A 21,024-nucleotide genomic window follows, 5' to 3' on the forward strand; every position below is an offset into this window, starting at 1 on the left:
AACACCCCTCTAGAATGCAGCTCAAATCCCTTCTCGTCCTTGCCGCCTCCTTCTCCATGGCCACGGCCAACTACTACGTCGGCAACTGCGGCCAGGCCACCGACTCGACCAAGGAAGCCCCTACTAAGAGCGCCTGCAACACCGTCGAGGGCACCCTCTGCACCGGCACCGGCATCACCCGCTGCGTCGTCGACACCGGCAAGTGGAGTGACTTCACCTCGGCTTGCAAGGAGGAGGGCTACAACAAGGTTTACCAGCGACCTGGATCGGTGGACGACCTGTCCACAGCGAAGAGCCTTGCTGCCTGCCCTCGGGTTTAGTTTTGCTAAGACATGAAGATAAGGGATGGGGTGTCTCGTTGTGAACGGAGTAATGTTCAAGTTGTACATACATGAAGCATACATAAACTCGGGTGATGCGCAGGGATCTCGTGACCGGACCTGTTCCTGATGATCAGTTGGAATGATGAAAGGATTCTCTCCTTTTATTTCCCTTCCCCCCTTTAGAAAACAGCCCTCGGAGATGGTTGATGCAAGCGTCTCCTTCCCCTAAATAGAATAATAAGGATTGACCTCCTGTCAATGCAGATCGGCCAGCCTGACTAAGCCGGAGAGGGCCAAACTGACCGCCAACGAGAATCACCGGAAAGCGAGTCTTGGTCGGGGATTCTCTTCCATTCATCTTCTTCCTGGCCTCCATTCCTCTGCTGCTGCTGGTCAGTTGAGGCTCTCTCCTGCCCCAAGTCGTGGGTCGGTCCTCTCCATCGCTCCCTGTCCAGCTCTATACTTCTTCCTCCCCCTCTCCAACCTGTCAGGTCCGACCAAGTCAGGCACCGACTTGTCTCCCTCCCATCTCCTCTCCTCTCCTCTCCTCCCCGCCGCCCGCCAACTGTCCTCTGAGCGTCGCCCTTCCCTGTCTTTTCTTACCACACCCCACGACGTGGTCTCTATGCAGCGACGGTAACCAAATCGCTCAGTCCGACAATCTTCCATCTTGCCCCTCGAGGGCGCGTTCTCTTCCCTCCTTTCCATCTATTATGTCCTTCAACTCCACGCAGTCCTATCAAAGCCACGCCGCCTCCCATCGTCCAGTCGCCGCTTTTAACCCCATGGCTGCAGTGAACGCTCCCGCGGGGACATTCCTGCCGGGAACCAAGGTCCAGGTGGGAGGTCATCGAGTTGTGGTGGATAAGTACCTCTCCGAAGGTGGATTTGCCCACGTCTACGTCGTCCGTCTGCCGCAACCCATCGATGGAGTAGACCGAGCCGTCCTGAAGCGGGTTGCCGTCCCCGACAAGGCAGCCCTCGCCAACATGCGGACGGAAGTCGAGACGATGAAGAAACTGAAGGGACACAAGCACATCGTCAAGTACATCGATTCCCATGCATCTCAGCTGCAAGGGGGCGGATTCGAGGTCTTCCTGCTCATGGAGTTCTGTTCGGGCGGAGGTCTGATCGATTTCATGAACACGCGCTTGCAGAACCGTCTGACGGAGCCGGAGATCATCCAGATCTTCTCCGACGTCGCGGAGGGGGTCGCCTGCATGCACTACCTCAAACCGCCTCTGTTGCATCGGGATCTGAAGGTCGAGAACGTGCTCATCTCCCGCCAGGGGAAATCATCGATCTACAAGCTGTGCGATTTCGGCTCGACCGCGCCTCCTCGTCCCGCCGCTACCTCCGCCGCCGAGGGCCGTCTGATCGAGGACGATGTGCAAAGGCACACGACGCTGCAGTACCGCAGTCCGGAAATGATCGACGTCTACCGGAAGCAGCCCATCGACGAGAAGAGTGATATCTGGGCCCTGGGGGTCCTGCTGTACAAACTGTGTTATTACACCACTCCGTTCGAAGAGGTTGGGCAGATGGCCATCCTGAATGCCAGCTTCAAATTCCCTCCCTACCCGATGTTCTCGGATCGTCTGCGGATGCTCATCTGTAAGTTACTCTGGTGCTACTTCTATCCTTCCGTCATACTGACCGATCATTTCTAGCCTGGATGTTGAAAGAGAACCCGCAGAAGCGGCCTAATATCTACGAAGTTTTGCGCGAATCCTGCCACATGCAAGGGAAGGATGTCCCTATCCGCGACGTGAGCATCCCCCGCATTCCCTGCTTGCTCACGAGATATCTAATACTCCGGTAGATCTATGCCACTCGTTCCACGTCGGAAGCGCGCCGGTACCAGGAACTACCACCTTCTCCCACCGACGCCCCCCAAGTGGGTGCCGTGATCTCTCCTCCGATTCAAGAGACCCAGACCAGTATCCCCGAGATTGCGCCGATGCGACGAGGACGCCCGACTCGACCGACGAGCACCTCCCAGCACAATTCTGCGAAGCCGAGCCCTTCGCCGTTCCGTGGTGGGCCTTCTTCCACCGACCCCTTTGCCGTTCTGGATTCAGGAAGTGGCCATAAGTCTCGGAATTCCACCGACGAGTTCACGAATCGATTCCCGTCCCTGGATCATTTCAATATCCTGCACGAGAAAGGAGGAAAGTTTGACTTCGAGCCCAACGCGGCGGACGCTCCGCAGGAGGATGAGGACCTCTCACGGCGACTGACCAACGCCCTTGCTGACGACGCTTTTGCCAAACGCCCTGCGTCGGAGAAGGAGCTCCCCGAACCCCCGGTCCAGAGGCGTCCTCAGCCGCCTCCTCTGAAGACCAGACCGACCGAATCCTCCAAGGAGGAGCCTATTCGCCCGCAGGTGCCACTGCATCAGCCTGTTCCCCAGAAGCCTGCAATGGTTTCTACGGGTACCATGACCTCGCCTCCTTCCACGCCGGGGGTGTCTGAAGCGAAGCCATCTAGCCGTCCGATGTACAAGTTCTCGTCTGATCATCAACGTCGTCCGTCCAGCCAGCCTTGGTCCGGTGACAGCGAGCAACGGCCGCACCGGCCAAGCAAGGCCCCTTCACCCACGCGATCATACTCGAACCTCGGGCCCAACCCTCGGGTTTCTGCCGACCGGATCTCGGATCTTTCGTCCTCGTCGCGACCATCCTTGGAGGGGTTGCGACCGACGAACTTGGACGTTGAAGACCCCGTGGGCCGGTCCAAGTCGGCCAACGGCAAATCTCGGCCGGTGTCGATGCACGCGGGCGCCAAGTTCGAGTCGGGCCGCGGCTCCGAAAGCGCGCGCTCTTCGCTCGACCTGCCCCGACCCTCGTATGAGATGGGGGTGCCCTTGCAGCATGCACGCACGGAGGCGGATCAAAACTTCGACCGGGCCAACATCTCGTCCGACATCGACTACCTGCGGGCGCGCGAAGAGGAGAGCAACCGGAAGCGCGAGAAGCGGTATAGCGGAAGCTCAAGCTCGAAGCACACGAAACGGTCCAGTCTTTCTACGTTGTCGCTGTCGGGCACCAAGAACCGGTTTGCCGGCCGATTCGGCGAGGCGTTCCGTCGATTCGAGCAGACTAACTCCGACAGCAAACCCCAGTCTCCAGCGACCGAGGAAAGCCCCAAGCCATTCATGGCGGTGACCGCCTCTGAGGTGGTCGAGCCTCCGGCCGAGATCAGCGACGACGAGAACGACGATATCTCGCCCGAGATGCGCCGGGAACTCGAGCGGCGGCGTCTGTCGCAGGAAGAGAAGCGGGTCGCCAGCGCGGCCGCGGAGTACCGTCGCCAGGTGGCGGAAGGGGGTGGTCGCGGCGATACGCCGCGATCGTCTGCGATCCAGGGACGCGTGAAGAATCTGCTGGCCGAAGGCAACAAGCCTGCGCCGCCTCCGAAGACCGCGACGGGCTACGGGCGGTACACGGACGAGTCGACCAGCGCTTTGCAGGCAAAGCAGCCCGAGGCGCGTCCCAAGCCTCGATTGAACACGCGGAATGTCGCCCCGGCCGCGTACGGGTCGCCGCAGACTCAGCCCTCGCCGGGGGCGGATCGATGGGAGAGCCCGTCGAATCTTCCCCGGCAAGAGACGGCTCGCACGGGCACGGCGCGACCAGCGGCTCCGCCGAAACCGAAGAACCTGCGGGCACTGGGACAGGAGGCCGTGGGCGGCAGTGATGATCGCAGTCCCATCATGCAGGAAGCGCTCGCGACTCCGGGGGAGGACTGGGAGGCCAACTTCAGCCGTCGATACCCTAGTCTGTCGGGACTCGAGATGGTGGAGACGGAGATAGAGGCGCCCAAATTCCCTAGCCTACGGACCAGGGAAGTGTAATATTTTTTCAGCTCTGTGTGTATCGTCATAATGCTTTCTTGGGTTGGAAGTAAAGCGGAACGATTTTGGTAGAAGGATGGTAAGAGTCATAAAGTGAAAGGGTTTATAGAGTTGAGGACATAATCTTCTTCTATACATACGGGTATATATACATATATCGATCTATACATATTTTTCTAGACATCGGCGAATCAACAATCATCAAGTTTACTTTGTTTAATGTTTACACTGTACGGAGTACTTCCAAGCCAAAGCGACAAGAACCCGGCGCACCTTCCCGAAGAGGCTAGACCGCCCCAGACTGCGGTGCGGCTCAAAGAAACCTTGCGATGGAGAAGGAGATTGAGCTTCTTATCGCGATCGTCCTCTTCCATCCAAGTGCTGCAGTCCCTCCCCATGGCGCCCGTCACCCTCGGCACGGTCGACAGTAAGTCTTCCTTCCCTCCACCCCTCTCGGTTACCAGAATCACCAGAATCTAACCCCCGGGCTCGTCACCCGTCTTAGACGACCTGAAAGACGTCATCCAGCAGCTCTTCGAAATCCAATCCGCCGTCCACGGCTACCTAGGTCCGGAGACGCAACAAGAGCTCGTTCGAAAGATGTACTCTCCCCTCCCTCCCTTATCCATTCCCCTCCAAACACAATAAACCTGCAATCTAACGATGACAATCAAAAAATAGAAAAACCCTCACCCAAGGCCTCTCCACCCTCTCCACACACACACGCGATCCCCCTACCACGACCACCTCCCTCGAACAATCCCGCACAACAAACCCCTCCGACCTCCCGATCAATACCATCCAACTTCCTCCCGAGATCATCGACTACGTAGACGCGGCGCGGAACCCGGATATCTACACGCGCGAGTTTGTGGAGCTGGTGCAGCGCGGGAATCAAGATCTGAAGGGGAAACAGGAGGCGTTTGCGAGTTTTCGGGATGTGTTGGCGAGGGAGATGAGGAGTGCTATGCCGGAGTGTCGGGGGGAGGTGGAGAGGGTAGTTAGAGCGACGAGTTTTGGGGAGGGGGATGAGAACGAAGGTAAAGCCGAGAGTGAGGCGAAGGGTGGTGGTGGGAACTAGGGATGGGATGGGATGGGAGATTATTGAGGATGGTAATAATTAAAAGGGGAAGGGGATGGTGGTTTGGGAGATAGGATGAACTTACCAGGGACTTGGGTGCTTGGGTAATTTCGTACTTTGGACAGTGCTTCCTATGTTTATTTTGCGTGCATGCTTGGAGACAGACATACGGGGTGCATGCATAGCTCGGGATTGGAAGAAAGGCAGGAGAGAGACAGAGAGAGGGGGGACTGATGGACTCATCTAGACGGCGATCGCCAGATCGGAGGGTATGTCTGTTTTTTTTCTTTTTCAGTCGCTTGGGATTTCTTTTTTTACATCGGGGCGTTTGTGACGGATATGTATGGGAGTTTGATTCATTTCAGCTGGGTTATTAGGGACAAGGATCAGATCAGGGACTGGCCAGACCCAACCCAACCAGGAGCAATCAGAATCGATCGACGGAGGGAACTATTTTTGGGATCCATCAGTCGGGATCACTCGATCTCCCGTCGTTGCGTTGTCCTTACACAGCAGACGGGCGGAGTATTGCTCAGGATGAAATTGATTTTGTGTTCCTGTCTGTGTCTGTGTCTGTGTCTGTGTCTGTCTTTGTCCTTGTGTACTACGGAGTACAGAGGATGTACATACTGTCTGTGCCTGTGTGCCTGCGTGGCAAGTGGTCCGTTGCCCTGGATGAGACCGGGACCAGGGCTCACGGTGGTCCGTTCTATTTTCTCGTCCGGTGGCGTGGTGGATTTGATACCTATCAACTACGGTACTACTTAGTAGTTACCTCCCAACCCGAGCGAGAGGAACGATCAACCTCAACGAACGCATCCCCTTGCGCCCACACGTGTAAAGGGCCTGAGGGATCAGGCACGTGGGGAGGTAAGCGGTATCCTTTATACTCATCGATAGTCCGGATGGATACTTTCGTCCAGCGTACAGAGTAAGGACCGTCGGTTAATGACGTTTGTGACTCCGCCGAAATTCCCCGCATCGAATCCATCGCGGCTTGGCGATCAGGCTCCGGTCTACATGCACTAGGACTAGGAGACTGTAAGAAAATGAAGTCCCCCAGAATCTCCGCCCCGGACGGGCCTGTTGGCTCACCTGACATCGGCTCATCCTTCGTTTTCTGATCTCATACCTTTCGTTTCTTTTCTCTTTTCCCTAGCGTCTCTTGTCTTTCCTCTTCTTACTTCTCTCCTCGCTCTCCTCTCTCCACCGTTCAATCCCGGTGTTTTGGCTCACTCCGATCTGCTCAGCCGTCTCGCTTGTTTGCTACCCTGAACACCCCAGCCTAGTTCACCCTCATTTTTCACCCCATTCTTTCTCCCTCTCTCTTCCTCTTCCTCTTTCTTCCTCTTCTTGCCTTCCCTTCCTTCTTTCCTTCCTTTCTTTCCTATCCTTTTCCCTCCTCCCCCTCCATCTGTTTCCCTTCAATTCCCCTCCATCATGCCTCGTATTCCTCCGCCTTTACTTCATCCGTAATTGTTCCGTCTCTCGCTCTCGCTCGCCCGGCCAGCCTCGTCCAATTTCGGACCTCGCCGCCGTCTCTCGACATGAGCATGGGCAGCGGTAGTCAATCCCCTGGCGATGGCATCACCGGCGGTTACACGGGAGACAGTTTGGCCCTCAAGGTGGCCATTGCCACCCTGGCCGGCATCACCTGGTACAATGCCATCGAGCTCATCATTCTCGTCTTCGTCACCTTCAGCCAGTTCTCCGGCCTGTACTTCTGGTCCCTCTTCATCTCCTCGTCCGTCGGCCTGGTTCCTTACTCCATCGGTTTCCTGCTCAAGTTCTTCAACCTCACCGACCAGACCTGGCTCTCCGTCACCTTCATCACCGTCGGCTGGTACTGCATGGTCACCGGTCAGTCCATCGTGCTGTACTCACGCCTGCACCTGCTGCTCCCCAATCACCGCATCCTGCGCCGCGTCCTGACCATGATCCTCGTCAACGTTGTCATCCTACACTTCCCCACCACCGTCCTGACCTACGGCTCCAACCTGGTCCCCGACAACCTGGCCTACCGCCGCGGCTACAACGTCATGGAGAAGATCCAGATGACCGGCTTCTGCATCCAGGAGTTCGTGCTGTCCGCCCTCTACATCTGGGAGACCACCCGCATGCTGCGCCTCGACCCGGACCGCGGCAAGCGCAAGATCATGTACCAGCTGGTGGCCATCAACCTGATCATCATCCTGCTGGACATTGGCCTGCTCGTCATCGAATACCGCGACCTCTACATCATGGAGACCATGATCAAGGGCGTCGTCTACAGCATCAAGCTGAAGCTGGAGTTCGCCGTGCTGGGCAAGCTGGTCCATCTCGTCCGCAGCCACGTCTGGAAGACTGAGTCTGCCTCGCGCAACCGTGCCTCCGACTTCCCTGACTTCGTCGATGCCACCCGCCTGACGTCCGACCTGACGCACGCCGCGCCCACCGGCCGCCGCCGATCGCACCCCTGGATGGACTCGGATGACGTCTCTATCGCCATGTTCGAACATGCGGGTTCTGCCTCGGGTCCGACCATTCGTGACCAAGAGACTGGGCACTCGGAAGTGTCCCACTCGTGGAGCGGCGAAACCCACACCAATAATAGTCAGGGCGATCAAGAACCTAGTCCGGTGGATTTTACGGATCCCTGGCATAAAAAGAAACACATCATCCCAATCAAACGATATGATCATCCGGGGTGACAGAAGCTGAAAAACCAGACCCCCCCCCCCCAAAACACAATCCATATACCCTTCGAGATACCCCTTTTTTTTTTTTTTTTTTTTTTTTTTTTTTTTTGCGAAAGAATTGGCCCCAATTCTTTTCTGTCAGTATATTGCATACATTACATCATATTAGCGTCATGCATCTGGAGCGATCCAAGATTGAACCTATATATCATCGAACGAAGATAACGACTTACGACATCATGCCATGTATGGAGCCGTCGTGTACGTTGTTTGATTTTTACCGTTTCACGTGGTCCGTGATGGGAGAGGACGGAAACAACCGAACCAGAACCAGAAAACCAGAACCACCCGGTGACTGACCACGTCAGGGGCCGGATCTCGATCGGGAATCTGGACTTGAAACAGAGTTCAGGGGACAAAGAGGGACGGGAAGAAAAAGACAATGAAAGTTTCTCAGACTTGATCCTCCGAGCCTCCACTTTCTTCCCAACGGCTCCCAGCACGACCGGGGTTCCGCCCGGTTTCAATGGTCAGTTGACAGTCCAAAATAAAATTCGGAAAGAAAGGATCTTGAACTGGGAACAAAGAAACGCGATCAAAAGGAAAATAACGGTCGCCTCCTCCCGAATATCCGTGCCGGGTTCGGTTTAGTTCTGGTTAACTTTCCCTTCTTTTTAGGGGATGGGAAAGCAGATGGTCGGTAATAGTTCATCGGTCTAACCTGCGCCACCTGAGTCAATCTCCATCCAATCTAGATTGAATCGGGGAAGGAGGACTACCTAAACTATACTATATCGTCGCTGTTATTTCCTCCGAGGTCCGAGTAGGTTGGCCATCCCTCCTGGCTTCGGCCGGCAGATATTCCCTCTTCCCAGGACCAGGACGAAGTGCATACGGTGTACATACCTCTAGGCCGCCTGTTTATTGATTGATTGCTTGATTGTATATACCCCTTTCGTATCTACCATGTCTTATCTATATTTACTAGTTAATACAGAGCTAAATCGAATCAATTCACAAGAATTATTCTACAGTCTATACCAAAAATATTCTTCCTCATAACTACCATGGATCCAAACAAACATCGGATAATTAATTTGATTAACAGGGAGAAGACTAGACGCTTTGAAACTGAAATTACAATCAGCCTAAATCAAATAAGCCAAGAGTTTGCGAGGTTGATCTATCTATCCACTTATTCATCCAAAATCCAGATATGATTGTCTATCTATTGTTGATCACGATCTATCTATCTAGTAATCAATTAATCAATCAACCAATACACTAATTACCATGGATACCTCCTGTAGGTAAGGTAGGTAGATTGTTTGGGTAAATCTATGTGCGGGGATGTACGGAGTAGGAGGTACATACATACATACGTACCTACATGCGTATGGAGGTGTAGGTAGGCATGCAAATACCTTGGTACCTACATCTACGTTCCCTCCCCTTGCCTGATCTATTTGAATCATGTGTCATGTGTTCATTGTGTTGTTTGCTGTTGTGTTAGATCCCTCCCTTCCTAGGTAGGTAGATCACGCCTTAGATCCTGGTTGTTAACACTATTGTACAGTATGTACCGTACTCTTTACTAGGTATGTAGCCCAACATACTGTAAGCAGGCTAAATAATTATGTACTTTGGTCAATAGCTCAATACCTCAGTAAGTCAGCAGGTAGACAGGCAGGCATACATGCAGGCACAAGTAACTAGGCCAATGGAGATATGTAGAAGTAGAAGTAAAACTAGACGTTAGACCGCTACTCACGCACAACAATCTAATTGAAAACAGATGGCTGATTCATACCTAATTAACTATTCCGTATACGTACCTAAGCAAACGGGCGAGTAAGTACCTAACTACCTACCTAAAAAGCACCTTGAACTCGTCTTGGACAAGGCACGACAGAAACGAATCAAAAGGCAAAAGAAAAGCTATCTACTCTGTAGAGCTGGAACAAGAATAGAGCTGCCAGATAAGACCGAAAGAGAAAGAAAGAAACACCTAATATAACACCCTACTAGCTAACTGAATCATCCATATTCATGAGCCATCAAAGAAAAAGAAAAAGAAAAAAAAAAAAAACAATCATCCCCCACGCTCAAAAGCCAACGCATTGTTAAAAAATTAAATGCTAAACGCCCGACTTCCCTCCACCAATCCATCCGTCAGTTTACTCACCGCTACCCACACCGGCGCGAACTGCATGATTTCATCCAGGGCGGGAATCAGCCCGACCTGGTTGTGATCGCTCCAGAGGCACACGACCCGTCCGCTGAGATCCTGGTCTACTGCATCCCGCTCGTCCGTCCATTCGATGTCGACGTGCCAGGACCGGTCCCAGGTGCGGCTCCAGAGCCGGACCTCCTTGATGCCTGTGGAGGAGGTGTGCGGGAAGCGAGGATCGACGGCGCCGTTGTCGACGTGGAAGCCGGAGATGGGCCGGTCAAAGACGATTTTGCAGGCGCGCGTATTTAGTCCCGACACCTCGAAGCGGGCCCGCGAGTCATTGGTCGACCGGGAGATGTTGAACGAGACCCAGTCGGCCATTGGTGGTTGGCGTTCGTCGGGGTGCTGCGCCGTGACCAGGGGAGTCAGCCCGGCCCAGGCGCACTTGCTGCGATTGCCAAGCCACGCGCAGCTGACATTTTGGCCGGCGGCACTGGGGAGATCCTTGGCCACGTCCTCCACAAAGGGCGGCATGCCCGTCAGCGACGCCCGGTTGCTGCCATTGTCCAGGTCGACCTCCTGCATGAAGTAGAGTTTCACACGGTTGCTCTCCGAGAAGGGGAACGCAACCAAATTGTACACCAACGTGCCCAGTAGCACCAACAGCAAGAACATCGGCAGGTGGTAGGTGTAACGGTGGATGAAGGGAAGGAGCGGCAATAAGAGGAGCGTAGTCAAGACGGCCACGGCGATGTATACGAACAGGCGAGGGCTGCCGTCCTGCCCCGTCTGGTGGAGCGCACTGGTAAGCAGTAGCGCAAGAGGGCCTACCAAAATCAGGACGATCGGCGCGATGAGGAGGAACTGCAAGACCCACGTCCATTTGGGCAGGTGCAAGCTCCAGGCCTGCTCGCGACCGTAGACCTGAGGGTTTTCGTCTTCTCCATCTCGATCCGTGTAATACCCATTCTCGCCGGCCACCCGCACGTAGTTGGCAAAAGTCGTCCGTTGTCCACCGCCCAGCAGGGACGTCGACTCCGTCGGCTCCTCCTCGGCATCTGGATCGGTTTCGTCTTCCTCTCCCCCCTCATTCTCCTCCAGCCCATCGTCGCGTTGGCTGTGTGTCGTGCCCAGTCGACTCCCGTAGCTGCTAGGACGCCTCGAAACCGGCCGAACCTGATTGGCATACTCCGTCTTCCGCGGCAGGGAGAAGAGCTCCAGGTATGAGATCCAGGTGGCGAGGAAGACGCCGGAATACAAGAAGAAGATGAAATATCCTCCCGCTAGTCCTCTCTGGTGTTCGTAGACGGTGGCAATGACCTGCAGAACCCACGCCACGACAAATAGCCACGTGAGGGTGTAAACGCGGTGCAAAGCCGACGGTCGAGCGAAGTCGGCCACCCGGGAGACGAACCAAGCCAGGAACACCCAGGCCGAGATCATCATGCTCCAGACGGAATACTCACTGCCGTGAACGATGAAGGGGTTCACTTTCGTCACCAGGTAAGCCAGCCCCACGGTGACGCCGGTCGGGATCACAAACAGCGACGGGAACCGGAAGAAGCCACGAAGACCTTGCAACGAGACCGTCTCGAGACCATCCTCCGACTTGGCCGACGACCGGAACAGGTACATCTTGTCGGCTCGCGTGAGGGCGATGCTCGTGAAGAGCAGGGTCAGAGGCGCCACGATGAGCAGCGTCACTGACAAGGCAAACAGCGTGTGCAGACGGAACACGACGAAGGTACTGCCGAACAGGTCGAACCAGACAGCTTTCGACCCGGTCCCGCTGGAGATCTTGTCTTGAGGCTTAGACGGTGGGCCGTCAAACTGATCGCTCGCGTCGGATACCAGTTCCGTCGTGGTGGCCACCGCGGCCGAGAGCATATGCCAAAGCGAGTCCTTGCTCGTGTGTCGCGCGTCATCCTGGTTCGTGTGATACCTGGCTCGCGGCTCAATGAACGCCACATCCAGTCCCCGCAGCCCCAGGTCGCCGTTGAAAACCACATAGTCAGTCTGACTGCTGATCAAATGCATGTCGAACCCGTTAGCCGCCAGCACCGAGCCGAACGGGTGCGGCGATTGCAGATACGGCCGGGTCACCTCGGTGTCGGTGCTGCGGAAGAGGGCCGCGCGACCGCCGGCGCCGGCGCCCTCCAGGTTCAAGAAAGTATGAGGCAAGCGGGAGATCGGATGTTGGCTGTACACGCGCGCTCCGTTCAGGAAGTCCTCCTCGCCATTGTTGAACAACACCACCAAGCCCCGTCGCGGGGCATTTCCCGGCGACGTAAAGTATTTGATCAGCTGCAGGCAGGTAACGACGCCTACCCCGTCATCGGTGGCTCCGAATCCCGTCGAGACGCTGTCGTAATGGGAATTCACTAGCACCCCTCCGGGGGCCCTCGGCGTTCCGTTTGGGTCCTCCCACCACTGGTCCGGATTATCGCCCGGGCGCCGAATGTAGACGATGATGTTGGTGCCTTCGAAATAGACCCCTAGCTCGGCGGCGGTGATCGTGCTGCCGGTGAATGTCAGGTTCGAGCGGTCGTCGTCGAAAACAAACACGTCGGGTTTCTCGTCGTTAGGCAATCCCGGGGAAGCGGCGTTTACGATCTCGTCGATCCGGGTGAGCAGCCAATCATGGACGACATCGTTGCGGCGGGAGTTGTATGGATGGAAACTGCTGGAGAGAACCTGAAGATCGGCCCAGGCTTCGGTGAGGTTCAATCCGCTCGGGTCGGAGCTAGGAGCTGACGGCACGACGTGATGGATGACGAGTAGAGGGATTACCAGGGCCAGATACACAGTCGCGGTGACAAGAGTGACCGGCCAGGGAGTAAATGCCAGCGGGTTAACCCGCGACAGTTTGGGAGGAGCCATGAACAAGCTCGTTTTGTCGAAGGGAGAAGACGGAGGCGAGAAGGAATGCAGTGAGGAGAAGATGCGGAGGGAAAGAAATGATGCAAGAAAGCGGAAGGCGGAAGAGACTAAGAGCGGGGAGGCTTGACAGGTGACCCGCGCGGGATCTGCTCCCGCGTACCTCTGCCGCCAAATTTGTATGAATGGGTACTTTAGAGCAGGAATTGTCCAAGTTACTCTTGAAACTCAATTGTGGATATGTGAATGTATGTAGTCTCTGGCTATGAAAATATCAACAAACAGTATGCGCAATATGAACACAGAGACCGCACCAGCCCCAACGCCATTTTCATTTTCCATGCAAAAGTATCCATTAGGAAATAGTGGGAGATGCAACGGTGCCCCGTACGTATATAAACCCCTTCGATGGGATCTATCCTGGATTGGTGCTGGTGGAATCTCCGCCAGCGGTGCTGTTGGTCCCATCCATGCCGTCTCTACTTGCTACCACACCTCGTTGGTTGGCACCCTGGTTCCAATAGTGTTCTCGAATATGCCTAAACCCGAACAATCATCCCACGGGGATCATAATAATAAACAGAAGCAGAACACCCTCCCGAGTGGTAGACCGCTACCAATGCACTTGCCAGCCGATGAACTGGCGAACAAATCCGAACCTTTGTCGAGGCCTCGGCCAAGATCATTTGATAAGGGAGAGCTAGACAAAAAAGGAAATAAACACAGCCGAACATATGGGTAGGAAAAGAAGGAAAGTGATAGGAAGAGATAGATATCAAAGAAGAAGAAAATAGGAAATCAGGTAAAGGCTGGTGAATAGGGCTAGAAATGGTCGAAAACAGACACGCTCAAGTGGAAGGGAAAAGAGAGGACAAGAGAGGGGTATCATCAGGCTTGAGGATGTCCGATGTCAATGTAATCGTCGTCGTTAATAGCAGTCGCATGCATCAGGCCGGTCACTTGGCCCTCTTCTTCGTCTAATTCATCGTCGTCGTCATACATGGTAACCTCGGTCAGATCCCGCTGAGGAGTTACGTTTCGGTTGAGGTAGTCCCGGAGTCGACACACTCCGTCGCCACTGAACACGCAAAAGACATCGCGTTGCTGATGAGTGAACTCTGAAGGTGCTTCGCGACAGAACATGGTGAGTTCCGGCCGCAGGAACTCCTGCACGCCGGTAAGACTGAGGTGGGTAAGTCGAGGACAATTATTAAGCAACGCATGAATTCCCTACTCAGGTCAGTATTTCCATTGACTTTCCCAGCACGGCTTAGGAAGATAACTTACATCCATGCTCAACCTGATGCAGTAGCTTAGATGGACTCGCTCCAAGCAACTCACCCCAACGGAAACCTTGGGTCGTGCCAAAGCCAGGATACTGTCGTCGGTAATCAACTGACACTTGACCAGTCCGATCCGTCTTAGTTTCGGTAACGTCGCGAGCTGCTGAACACTCGCATTCGTCAAGCGGTTGCAACAGGCCAGGTCGATATACCGGATCCGGTTGCAGGACTTCACTAACTGGATCACCGCGGCATCGGTGATGTTTGAGCAGTGACCCAGGTGGACATAATGCAAATTCTTCCCGAGTTTGCAAATGGCCCACACCGCACGGTCGGTGATAAATCGACATTTCGCCAGGACCAAGTTTCGTAGACGAGGGGCCGACTGAATGATACGTTCCACAGATTCATCGCGAACACTCTCACAGGCCGTCAGGTCCAGTATGCGCAGACTGTCCATGGAATGATGCCTTGGTAGATCTAGGAATGCCATATCGTCTATCGAAGTGCAATGAGCGAGTCGGAGCTCGCGGAGGTTAGGCAGCGTAGCCATGAGAGAAGTAACGGAGGAACTATTGACAAGGTTGCAGTTGTGAAGGTCGATCTCGAGAATAGCCGGACAGTTCTGGGCGAAGGACAGAATGGCTCGACCCGTAACTTGGGCGACGCCGTTGAGTTTCAACTGTACCGAGGTTAGACACAAAGCATGCATACACACCTAGGGAGATTTCACTCACTCTTTTGATCTGCCGACAATTTTGCGACACGACGATCAACGAGTCGTCCGTAACCTTGATGCATCCGGTGATATTCAGCCCTTGAAGGCGAGGGCAATTCCGAGCCACGGCGTACAGGGTGTGATCTGTCAAGGAACGCAACTCCGACACGTCCAACGCTTGTAGATACCGGTTGCCTTCCACCACATCCGACACACCCTTGTCCGTCAACTTGGAGCAATTTGTCAACGTGAGACGCTCGATCCGTTTGCACTGCGCGAAGGGAATCACAGTGCCATCGCTGACATCCGCCGTGAGGGCCGAAAGATTGAGTCTCCTGATGAGCTCCGAGTAGGGAAAGAAAGCGTTGGCGGCGCCGACGGATCCCGTGATGCTTTTCATGTTGGTCCAGTTATTACAGGATGGCCGGTGCCATAGTATCCCAACGCAGTTCGCGGCCCATCCTCGACACACCATCATGCAACTTAGCATATCCCTTGGCGCACTGAGTTTCGAGAAGATGGCGATCAGGATCTCGGGGGGCAGGCGTCCGATCGGCGGGAGCATCGCTTCATGATCGATGTGGCCGTTCAGGTCCCGAACGGTGCCGAGCCCGACCGACGATTGCGAGTCATTTGCCTGGGACGTGAAGAAGTCGGTATCGTCGTCAACGGTTCGGTCCGGGGAGGTCGAGTTCGAGGACTCGGAGGGGGCTTCACTCGAGAATCGAGCGGGTTGCCGTGAGCGGGGCATGAGGGATGCCGTCGAGGATCGAATCTCCAAAAAGATCGGTTTTCTGTTCCAGATAACGCTGCGATGTGTCTATCTCACCAACGGAGGAAGACTGGACGGCATAGACGGGAATATCCTCAGAAAACCATAGAGAAAGAAGGCCGACCGAAGAGGAGGGGAGAGGGGGGTGTAAGCCGGGCGGAGCTGTGAATTTGCGATCGCCCCTTCAACCTAATACGGAGTAAGGTTGGGTGGACGCGGATGCGGGTGAAGGTGACGGATCAGAAAGCTGCCTGACCTTGTCCAGGATGTCTAAAATTAGAAAGCTTGGTCAAGGATGAGGCAAGAGAGTTGAAGGCGCTTAGGGGGGGAACAGCGCGCGTCGGGTGCTGAAGGAAGGAAGGCCAAAGGGCGACGGTCCAGAAATGGCGGGGGTAAGAGGAGAAAAGAAGGAAGAATGGGAAGAATGGGAAGAAGAGTCCCAGGAAAGGGAATAGAATTCTCCGTGGGGAGCACCTCAGCTGTTGAGATCCCTGGGGGGAGGAGCAGAAGGGCAATAAATAGAATCAGCAGGGTTGAGAGGAATTGTGAAGGCGATCGGGCGGCTGTGACGACGTGAGAACTGCAAGGGAAGGGAAGGGCGGATAAGCCCTGCTGACTGTGCAATGCCAGACGTCGCTGAAGAATTCCTGTAGTTTTTCCACAGTTTCTATCCTGCGTTTGAGTCTATTGGGAACTATCAATATTCCTATTTTCTGTTTTCCCTTTCGTTTTGAACAGCCTGGATCCCCTTCGTAGCCCCGGTCCAGTGCCTCCCTTCCCAACCGGGAGACGATGGTCTTGCGATCAATCGATCTATATATCCTGACTCCGCCCAGATCCTTCATATCCACCCTCAATCGCGATCCTCAACATGGCAACCTCTCATGTTCGACTTCCCCCCTTTGCCCACTCCCGGAGCACATTTTTCCTCAACTTCCCGGTACTGGTCTTGGGTAGTTCCGCCACTACCTCCACCTCCCGCGGGATCATAAACTTACTGATTCCGCTGACATTCCGGGCCCACTCGATGACCTCCTGGCCCTGTAGTTGTTGCCCCGGTTTCACCGTAACGAACGCCTTGGGTCGCTCGCCCCAGTGGGTATCTGGCACGGACACCACGCCGGCTTCTAGAATTTCGGGATGCGTGACCAGCATAGACTCCAGCGCGACCGAGGATATATTTTCTCCGCCTGACTCCCCCAATAACGTATTAGTAACTAATGCTCAATCTTATCGCGACCTGAACTAGAGGGGAGGACTTACCGCTGATGATAATGTCTTTGGCTCGGTCCAGGATCTGGATCGCTCCGTCGGGATGCCAAACGGCCAAATCTCCCGAATGGAGGACCCCTCCGGCGAAGAGCTTCCGTGTAGCCTCCGGGTCCTTGTAGTAGCCCCGTGCGGTGATATTCCCGACGAACACGACCTCGCCGATCTCCGACCCGTCGCGGGAGACGTCGACGATGGTGCCTTCGGGGACGTCGGTTCTGATGACGCGCACCGGGAGACTGGTAACGAAACCATGTCCCTGTCGCGCCATCCGCTTGTACTTCTCCTTCGGGGGTAAATGGTCCCATGACGGCATGTGATAGCCCTTGGTAATGGGTCCGTAGGTCTCCGTCATCCCGTACACATGGACAGGATGCAGGTTCAGATTGGTCATCTGTTCGAAGAGATGAGGTGTGGGAGGACTGGCTGCCACCGTTACCTGCACGGGCGATGCAAGACGCTCGGCCTCGCTGGCATTGCAGAGGAGCGTATTCACCGTCGGCGCCGCATTGAAATGAGTGATGTCCTCTTCCTTCAGCAATTTCCAGATCTGAGGGTAGTCAATCTTCCGTAGACAGTAGTGAGTCCCGCGGACTGCTGTGACGGCCCAGGGAAATGACCAGCCTGAGAAGAATCAGCAAAATAGATCGAACTCCTCAAGACCCCGAGGGGAAAGGGCTACTGTACCCATCGCATGGAACATCGGTAAAGTCCATAAATAACCACAGCGGCCATAATGAGTATTGAGACCAGACTCGATCACGTTACCCAAGGCGGCAAGATAGCAACCCCGATGAGTGTATTCGACACCTTTGGGTCGGGCCGTGGTGCCACTGGTGTAGGCTAGGGCAACGATGTCGTCTTCGGAGGCTGCTTGGCTCTCGAGCCCGGCCCATCCCTTGGCACCGGTGTCCGCGTCATACTTCAAGCCATCCAGAACCGCGTCGTCAAAAGGGCCAGACACTTGGCCTTCTGTGGCGTCCGTGTCGGTATCAACGACGATGGAGATATTTGGATTCGACTTTCTATACGACTCAAGAAGGGGAAGGTACTCTTCGTCTACAATAATTGCTTCGACATCCGAGTGCGTGAAGATATACTCGATATCATCAGGCTTGAGGCGGTAGTTCACAGCTAAAGCCGAGTGTAGACATCCCTTTGTCAGCGTATAGACCTTAAGAAACCAATTGATATTAGAAGAGCTCCCTTACCAACATTGACAGCTCCCGCAGCGGCAATCCCGAAGATCGACTCCAGGAAAGCGGGCGTATTAGGGCAAAGAATGCCGACTCTCTTCCACCCCCGTTTCTTCAGATAGTACGCAAGACCTCGAGCTCGATCAGCCGTCTCGAGATATGTTCTCCGTAGGATTTGGCTATTGGCCGTGATGTGAACAATTGCCTCCGCCTACATTGACCGAAGCGTCATAGATTACCCTCGTTAGATCATCACCGGCACCACAAACTAGCTTAGCACTGTTGAATTGAGCAGTGACTCACCTCTGGCTCGATAGCCGCCGCCCGAGGCAGGAAGGTCGTCGGCGAGAGGGTATGGAAATTGAGCGAGTGTTCAAATGGTGCGGGCGATGCGGTAGGGCCCTTGCTTTGAGCAGGGATCAAATGCCCTAACAGGCTCGACAAACGGGATTTCGCAGCTGACATGATGACTCCAATCAAGGAGGGGGAACAGAGGAGATGACAGGAGCAAAGGGGCATGAAGCCATGAGAGAATCAGGGCACAAGCGAGGGTGCGCGAGAGAGTCGGTAGGGAAAGTTGGAGAACGCCAGACAATGCGGGGAAGCGCTTTTTCTCGGGCCGCGGAGAAGCGGAGGTCGGGAGTCGCATTCCGCCCTTCAGATTATGGAGTAACTGTAGGAGTAGCTACGTCTACTGATGGACAGGATCATCCATGATCGAGGAAACTCAAAGTTGAACTAAATCGAGTCATCGGTTGTCACAAGGAACGCTGGTCAGGCGGGTGATCTTGGCCCCGAATGATCAGTGATCACTACGGGATCTCGTCACAGTCATCACATGCAGCTCCACACTCGCACGGCGGCTAGAGATGATCCAGAAGGGTATCGATTAGAGGTTTGGTGATTTTGGTATCGCATTATTTCTCTTTACATTCTCTCCTCGAAAAGAGATTGTCGCATGGGGTTACCGTGATGGGTTTGCAGGGTCCTGGATCATGTCGGGTGAACGGAGAGAATGGCAGCAGCCAAGGAAGTAGAGGCGAATAAGCCTAAGTGAAGAATGAGAACAGAAGGAAAAGTTGTAACAGTCCAAGTCGTAAAGAGTCATTTTTTTGTTTTGAACTCTGAAAGAAAAATTCTTTGGATTAAACCGCCACGGCGCGAAATAACGGTCAGCTATTTTGAACAACCTTTCATCCCAAGCGACTCCGTAGTTTTTTTATAAACAGAAATCGGTTTCCCCAAACCCCCCATGTGCGTCACAACATGAGTTATTGTGGATTTTCATGACAGGGTAGGGACGGTGAGAAAAAGGTCGATCGGTTCGCCGTCCACCACTCCGCTGAAAGAAAACCGCTCGCGATCCCAACCCATCCCATCACAGACACAAGCAACCGGCCGCGCAACTAGGTATCTAATATCCGTACTCAGCGAGCTGGCTCTTGGTCTTCTCGTTAACACCCGCCGACTTCTGAGCGTGGGTGAGTTGGCGGCGAGCGGCCTTCTTGCGCTCGTAGTATGCACTGCTCTTGACCTTTCTGCGCTCCTCGAGTCTGTAGTAGTAATTCCCGTTAGCCATCGCCCATCCTGAACTTCTTCCAACTCGAAACGTCCCATCCAACCTGGGACTCCAATGGTATACGCACCTAGCAACAACATCCTGGTACTTCCAGCCAACCTCGTGGCTGAGACGGCCGACGGTGCAGTACTTGCGGCCGGGGCGGAGGCGGAGGACACGCAGAGCCTGGGGAACGACGACGCGCTTCTTCTTGTCGTAGGGAGGGGGGACACCCTCGAAGACCTTCAGCCTCTCCATGGCGGCGGTACCACGGGCGGTCTTGTGGGGAATCATGCCACGGACGGCCTTGTAGAAGATGCGAGAGGGGGCACGGAAGTGGAAGGGACCTGAGTTCACGATTAACGTCTGTCCCGGTTGTGACCATTTTTTCTCGGGGTTGTGTCGACTTACCTCCGCGGGTAGGGTTGAAACGGGTCATCTTGCGAAGGTAGGCGTGGTACTTCACTGTATTCCGGAATCCCAAGTCAGTCGTCTGCAATAAACCCAGTTGTAGCACAATATCCAAATTCTCCCATCGCTTCGTTGCGCATGATGCCGTTTGCTGTCCATCCATATATCCTTGATATTCTGATCCCTAACATTGGCGCCACCAGCAAAAACCCCAGACAAGAAAAATAGATTGTGCGTAGCCAAACAAAAAGAAAAAGACCGGGTTTTGATCACGTACACTTCGCGCGGAAGAACTCGCCGGAGATGTTGAGGGCTTCACATCTCACAACGACGATCTTCTGGCCGTTGAGCAGCTGCTTAGCAACAGTGCTGGCCAGGCGACCAAGGAGATGTCCCTTGCCGTCAATGACGACCTATTAAAAACGATCCAACACAAGTCAGCGATTCTGATCTCTCAATCCAAAGATTGTCTGTCATTCGATGAACGCCATTTCCCATTGATCATATTCTCCTTGCTCTTCCTCATCTTCCTTCCGACATCTTCTAGATATCACGGGGGCCCATGGCGTCGGGATGCATGTGAAGGGGGAGCAGATGGGTGGTGGTACGCACGACTGGCTCTTGGGTGGACATCCTGCTCTGTCGTCTCTTAAGGAAAATATCCGGCGAAAAGAAGAGCACGGCTCTAGGATACTCCCTTGGGATGTATGTTGTCGGCGGTTGTTGTCGTTGTGGGCAGGTTCAACGCTCACCACGAAGTCGGATGGTTCGCACTGTCGTGAGGGTCGCTTAAGCGAGGCTCCCTTTGTGGAAGATCGAGGGCCCCAGC

The 21,024-nt window shown here is 54.5% G+C and overlaps 6 protein-coding genes across 6 annotated transcripts; 2 read left to right on the forward strand and 4 right to left on the reverse strand.

Moving 5' to 3' along the window:
• Positions 1–4,398: 4,398 nt before the first annotated feature.
• On the forward strand, positions 4,399–5,260 carry nut2 (mediator complex subunit NUT2; the record flags this gene model as incomplete). The annotated part of the gene is made up of 3 exons (XM_053100917.1): positions 4,399–4,606; positions 4,685–4,781; positions 4,861–5,260. The coding sequence occupies 3 exons, from the start codon at positions 4,399–4,401 to the stop codon at positions 5,258–5,260; spliced, it is 705 nt and encodes a 234-aa protein (XP_052960733.1).
• A 1,547-nt stretch (positions 5,261–6,807) lies between these two features.
• KD926_007056 (uncharacterized protein) lies at positions 6,808–7,950 on the forward strand (the record flags this gene model as incomplete). Its single annotated transcript, XM_053100928.1, has 1 exon — positions 6,808–7,950. One exon carries the CDS (start codon positions 6,808–6,810, stop codon positions 7,948–7,950), a length of 1,143 nt encoding a protein of 380 aa, XP_052960734.1.
• A 2,119-nt stretch (positions 7,951–10,069) lies between these two features.
• KD926_007057 (M28 family metallopeptidase) lies at positions 10,070–12,991 on the reverse strand (the record flags this gene model as incomplete). The annotated part of the gene is made up of 1 exon (XM_053100938.1): positions 10,070–12,991. The coding sequence occupies one exon, from the start codon at positions 12,989–12,991 to the stop codon at positions 10,070–10,072; it is 2,922 nt and encodes a 973-aa protein (XP_052960735.1).
• An 885-nt stretch (positions 12,992–13,876) lies between these two features.
• On the reverse strand, positions 13,877–15,740 carry KD926_007058 (putative ubiquitin ligase complex F-box protein GRR1; the record flags this gene model as incomplete). Its single annotated transcript, XM_053100949.1, has 3 exons — positions 13,877–14,218; positions 14,276–14,953; positions 15,009–15,740. 3 exons carry the CDS (start codon positions 15,738–15,740, stop codon positions 13,877–13,879), a joined length of 1,752 nt encoding a protein of 583 aa, XP_052960736.1.
• A 903-nt stretch (positions 15,741–16,643) lies between these two features.
• KD926_007059 (putative AMP-binding domain protein) lies at positions 16,644–18,691 on the reverse strand (the record flags this gene model as incomplete). The annotated part of the gene is made up of 5 exons (XM_053100960.1): positions 16,644–16,951; positions 17,025–17,654; positions 17,718–18,164; positions 18,242–18,437; positions 18,530–18,691. 5 exons carry the CDS (start codon positions 18,689–18,691, stop codon positions 16,644–16,646), a joined length of 1,743 nt encoding a protein of 580 aa, XP_052960737.1.
• A 949-nt stretch (positions 18,692–19,640) lies between these two features.
• KD926_007060 (60S ribosomal protein uL13) lies at positions 19,641–20,828 on the reverse strand (the record flags this gene model as incomplete). The annotated part of the gene is made up of 5 exons (XM_053100973.1): positions 19,641–19,779; positions 19,873–20,131; positions 20,196–20,249; positions 20,473–20,608; positions 20,808–20,828. The coding sequence occupies 5 exons, from the start codon at positions 20,826–20,828 to the stop codon at positions 19,641–19,643; spliced, it is 609 nt and encodes a 202-aa protein (XP_052960738.1).
• Between the last annotated feature and the right edge of the window lie 196 nt (positions 20,829–21,024).

This window comes from Aspergillus affinis, assembly GCF_023601865.1.
Source record: "Aspergillus affinis strain CMG 70 chromosome Unknown NODE_3_length_628324_cov_86_750800, whole genome shotgun sequence".
NCBI classification, from domain to species: Eukaryota; Fungi; Ascomycota; class Eurotiomycetes; order Eurotiales; family Aspergillaceae; genus Aspergillus; species Aspergillus affinis.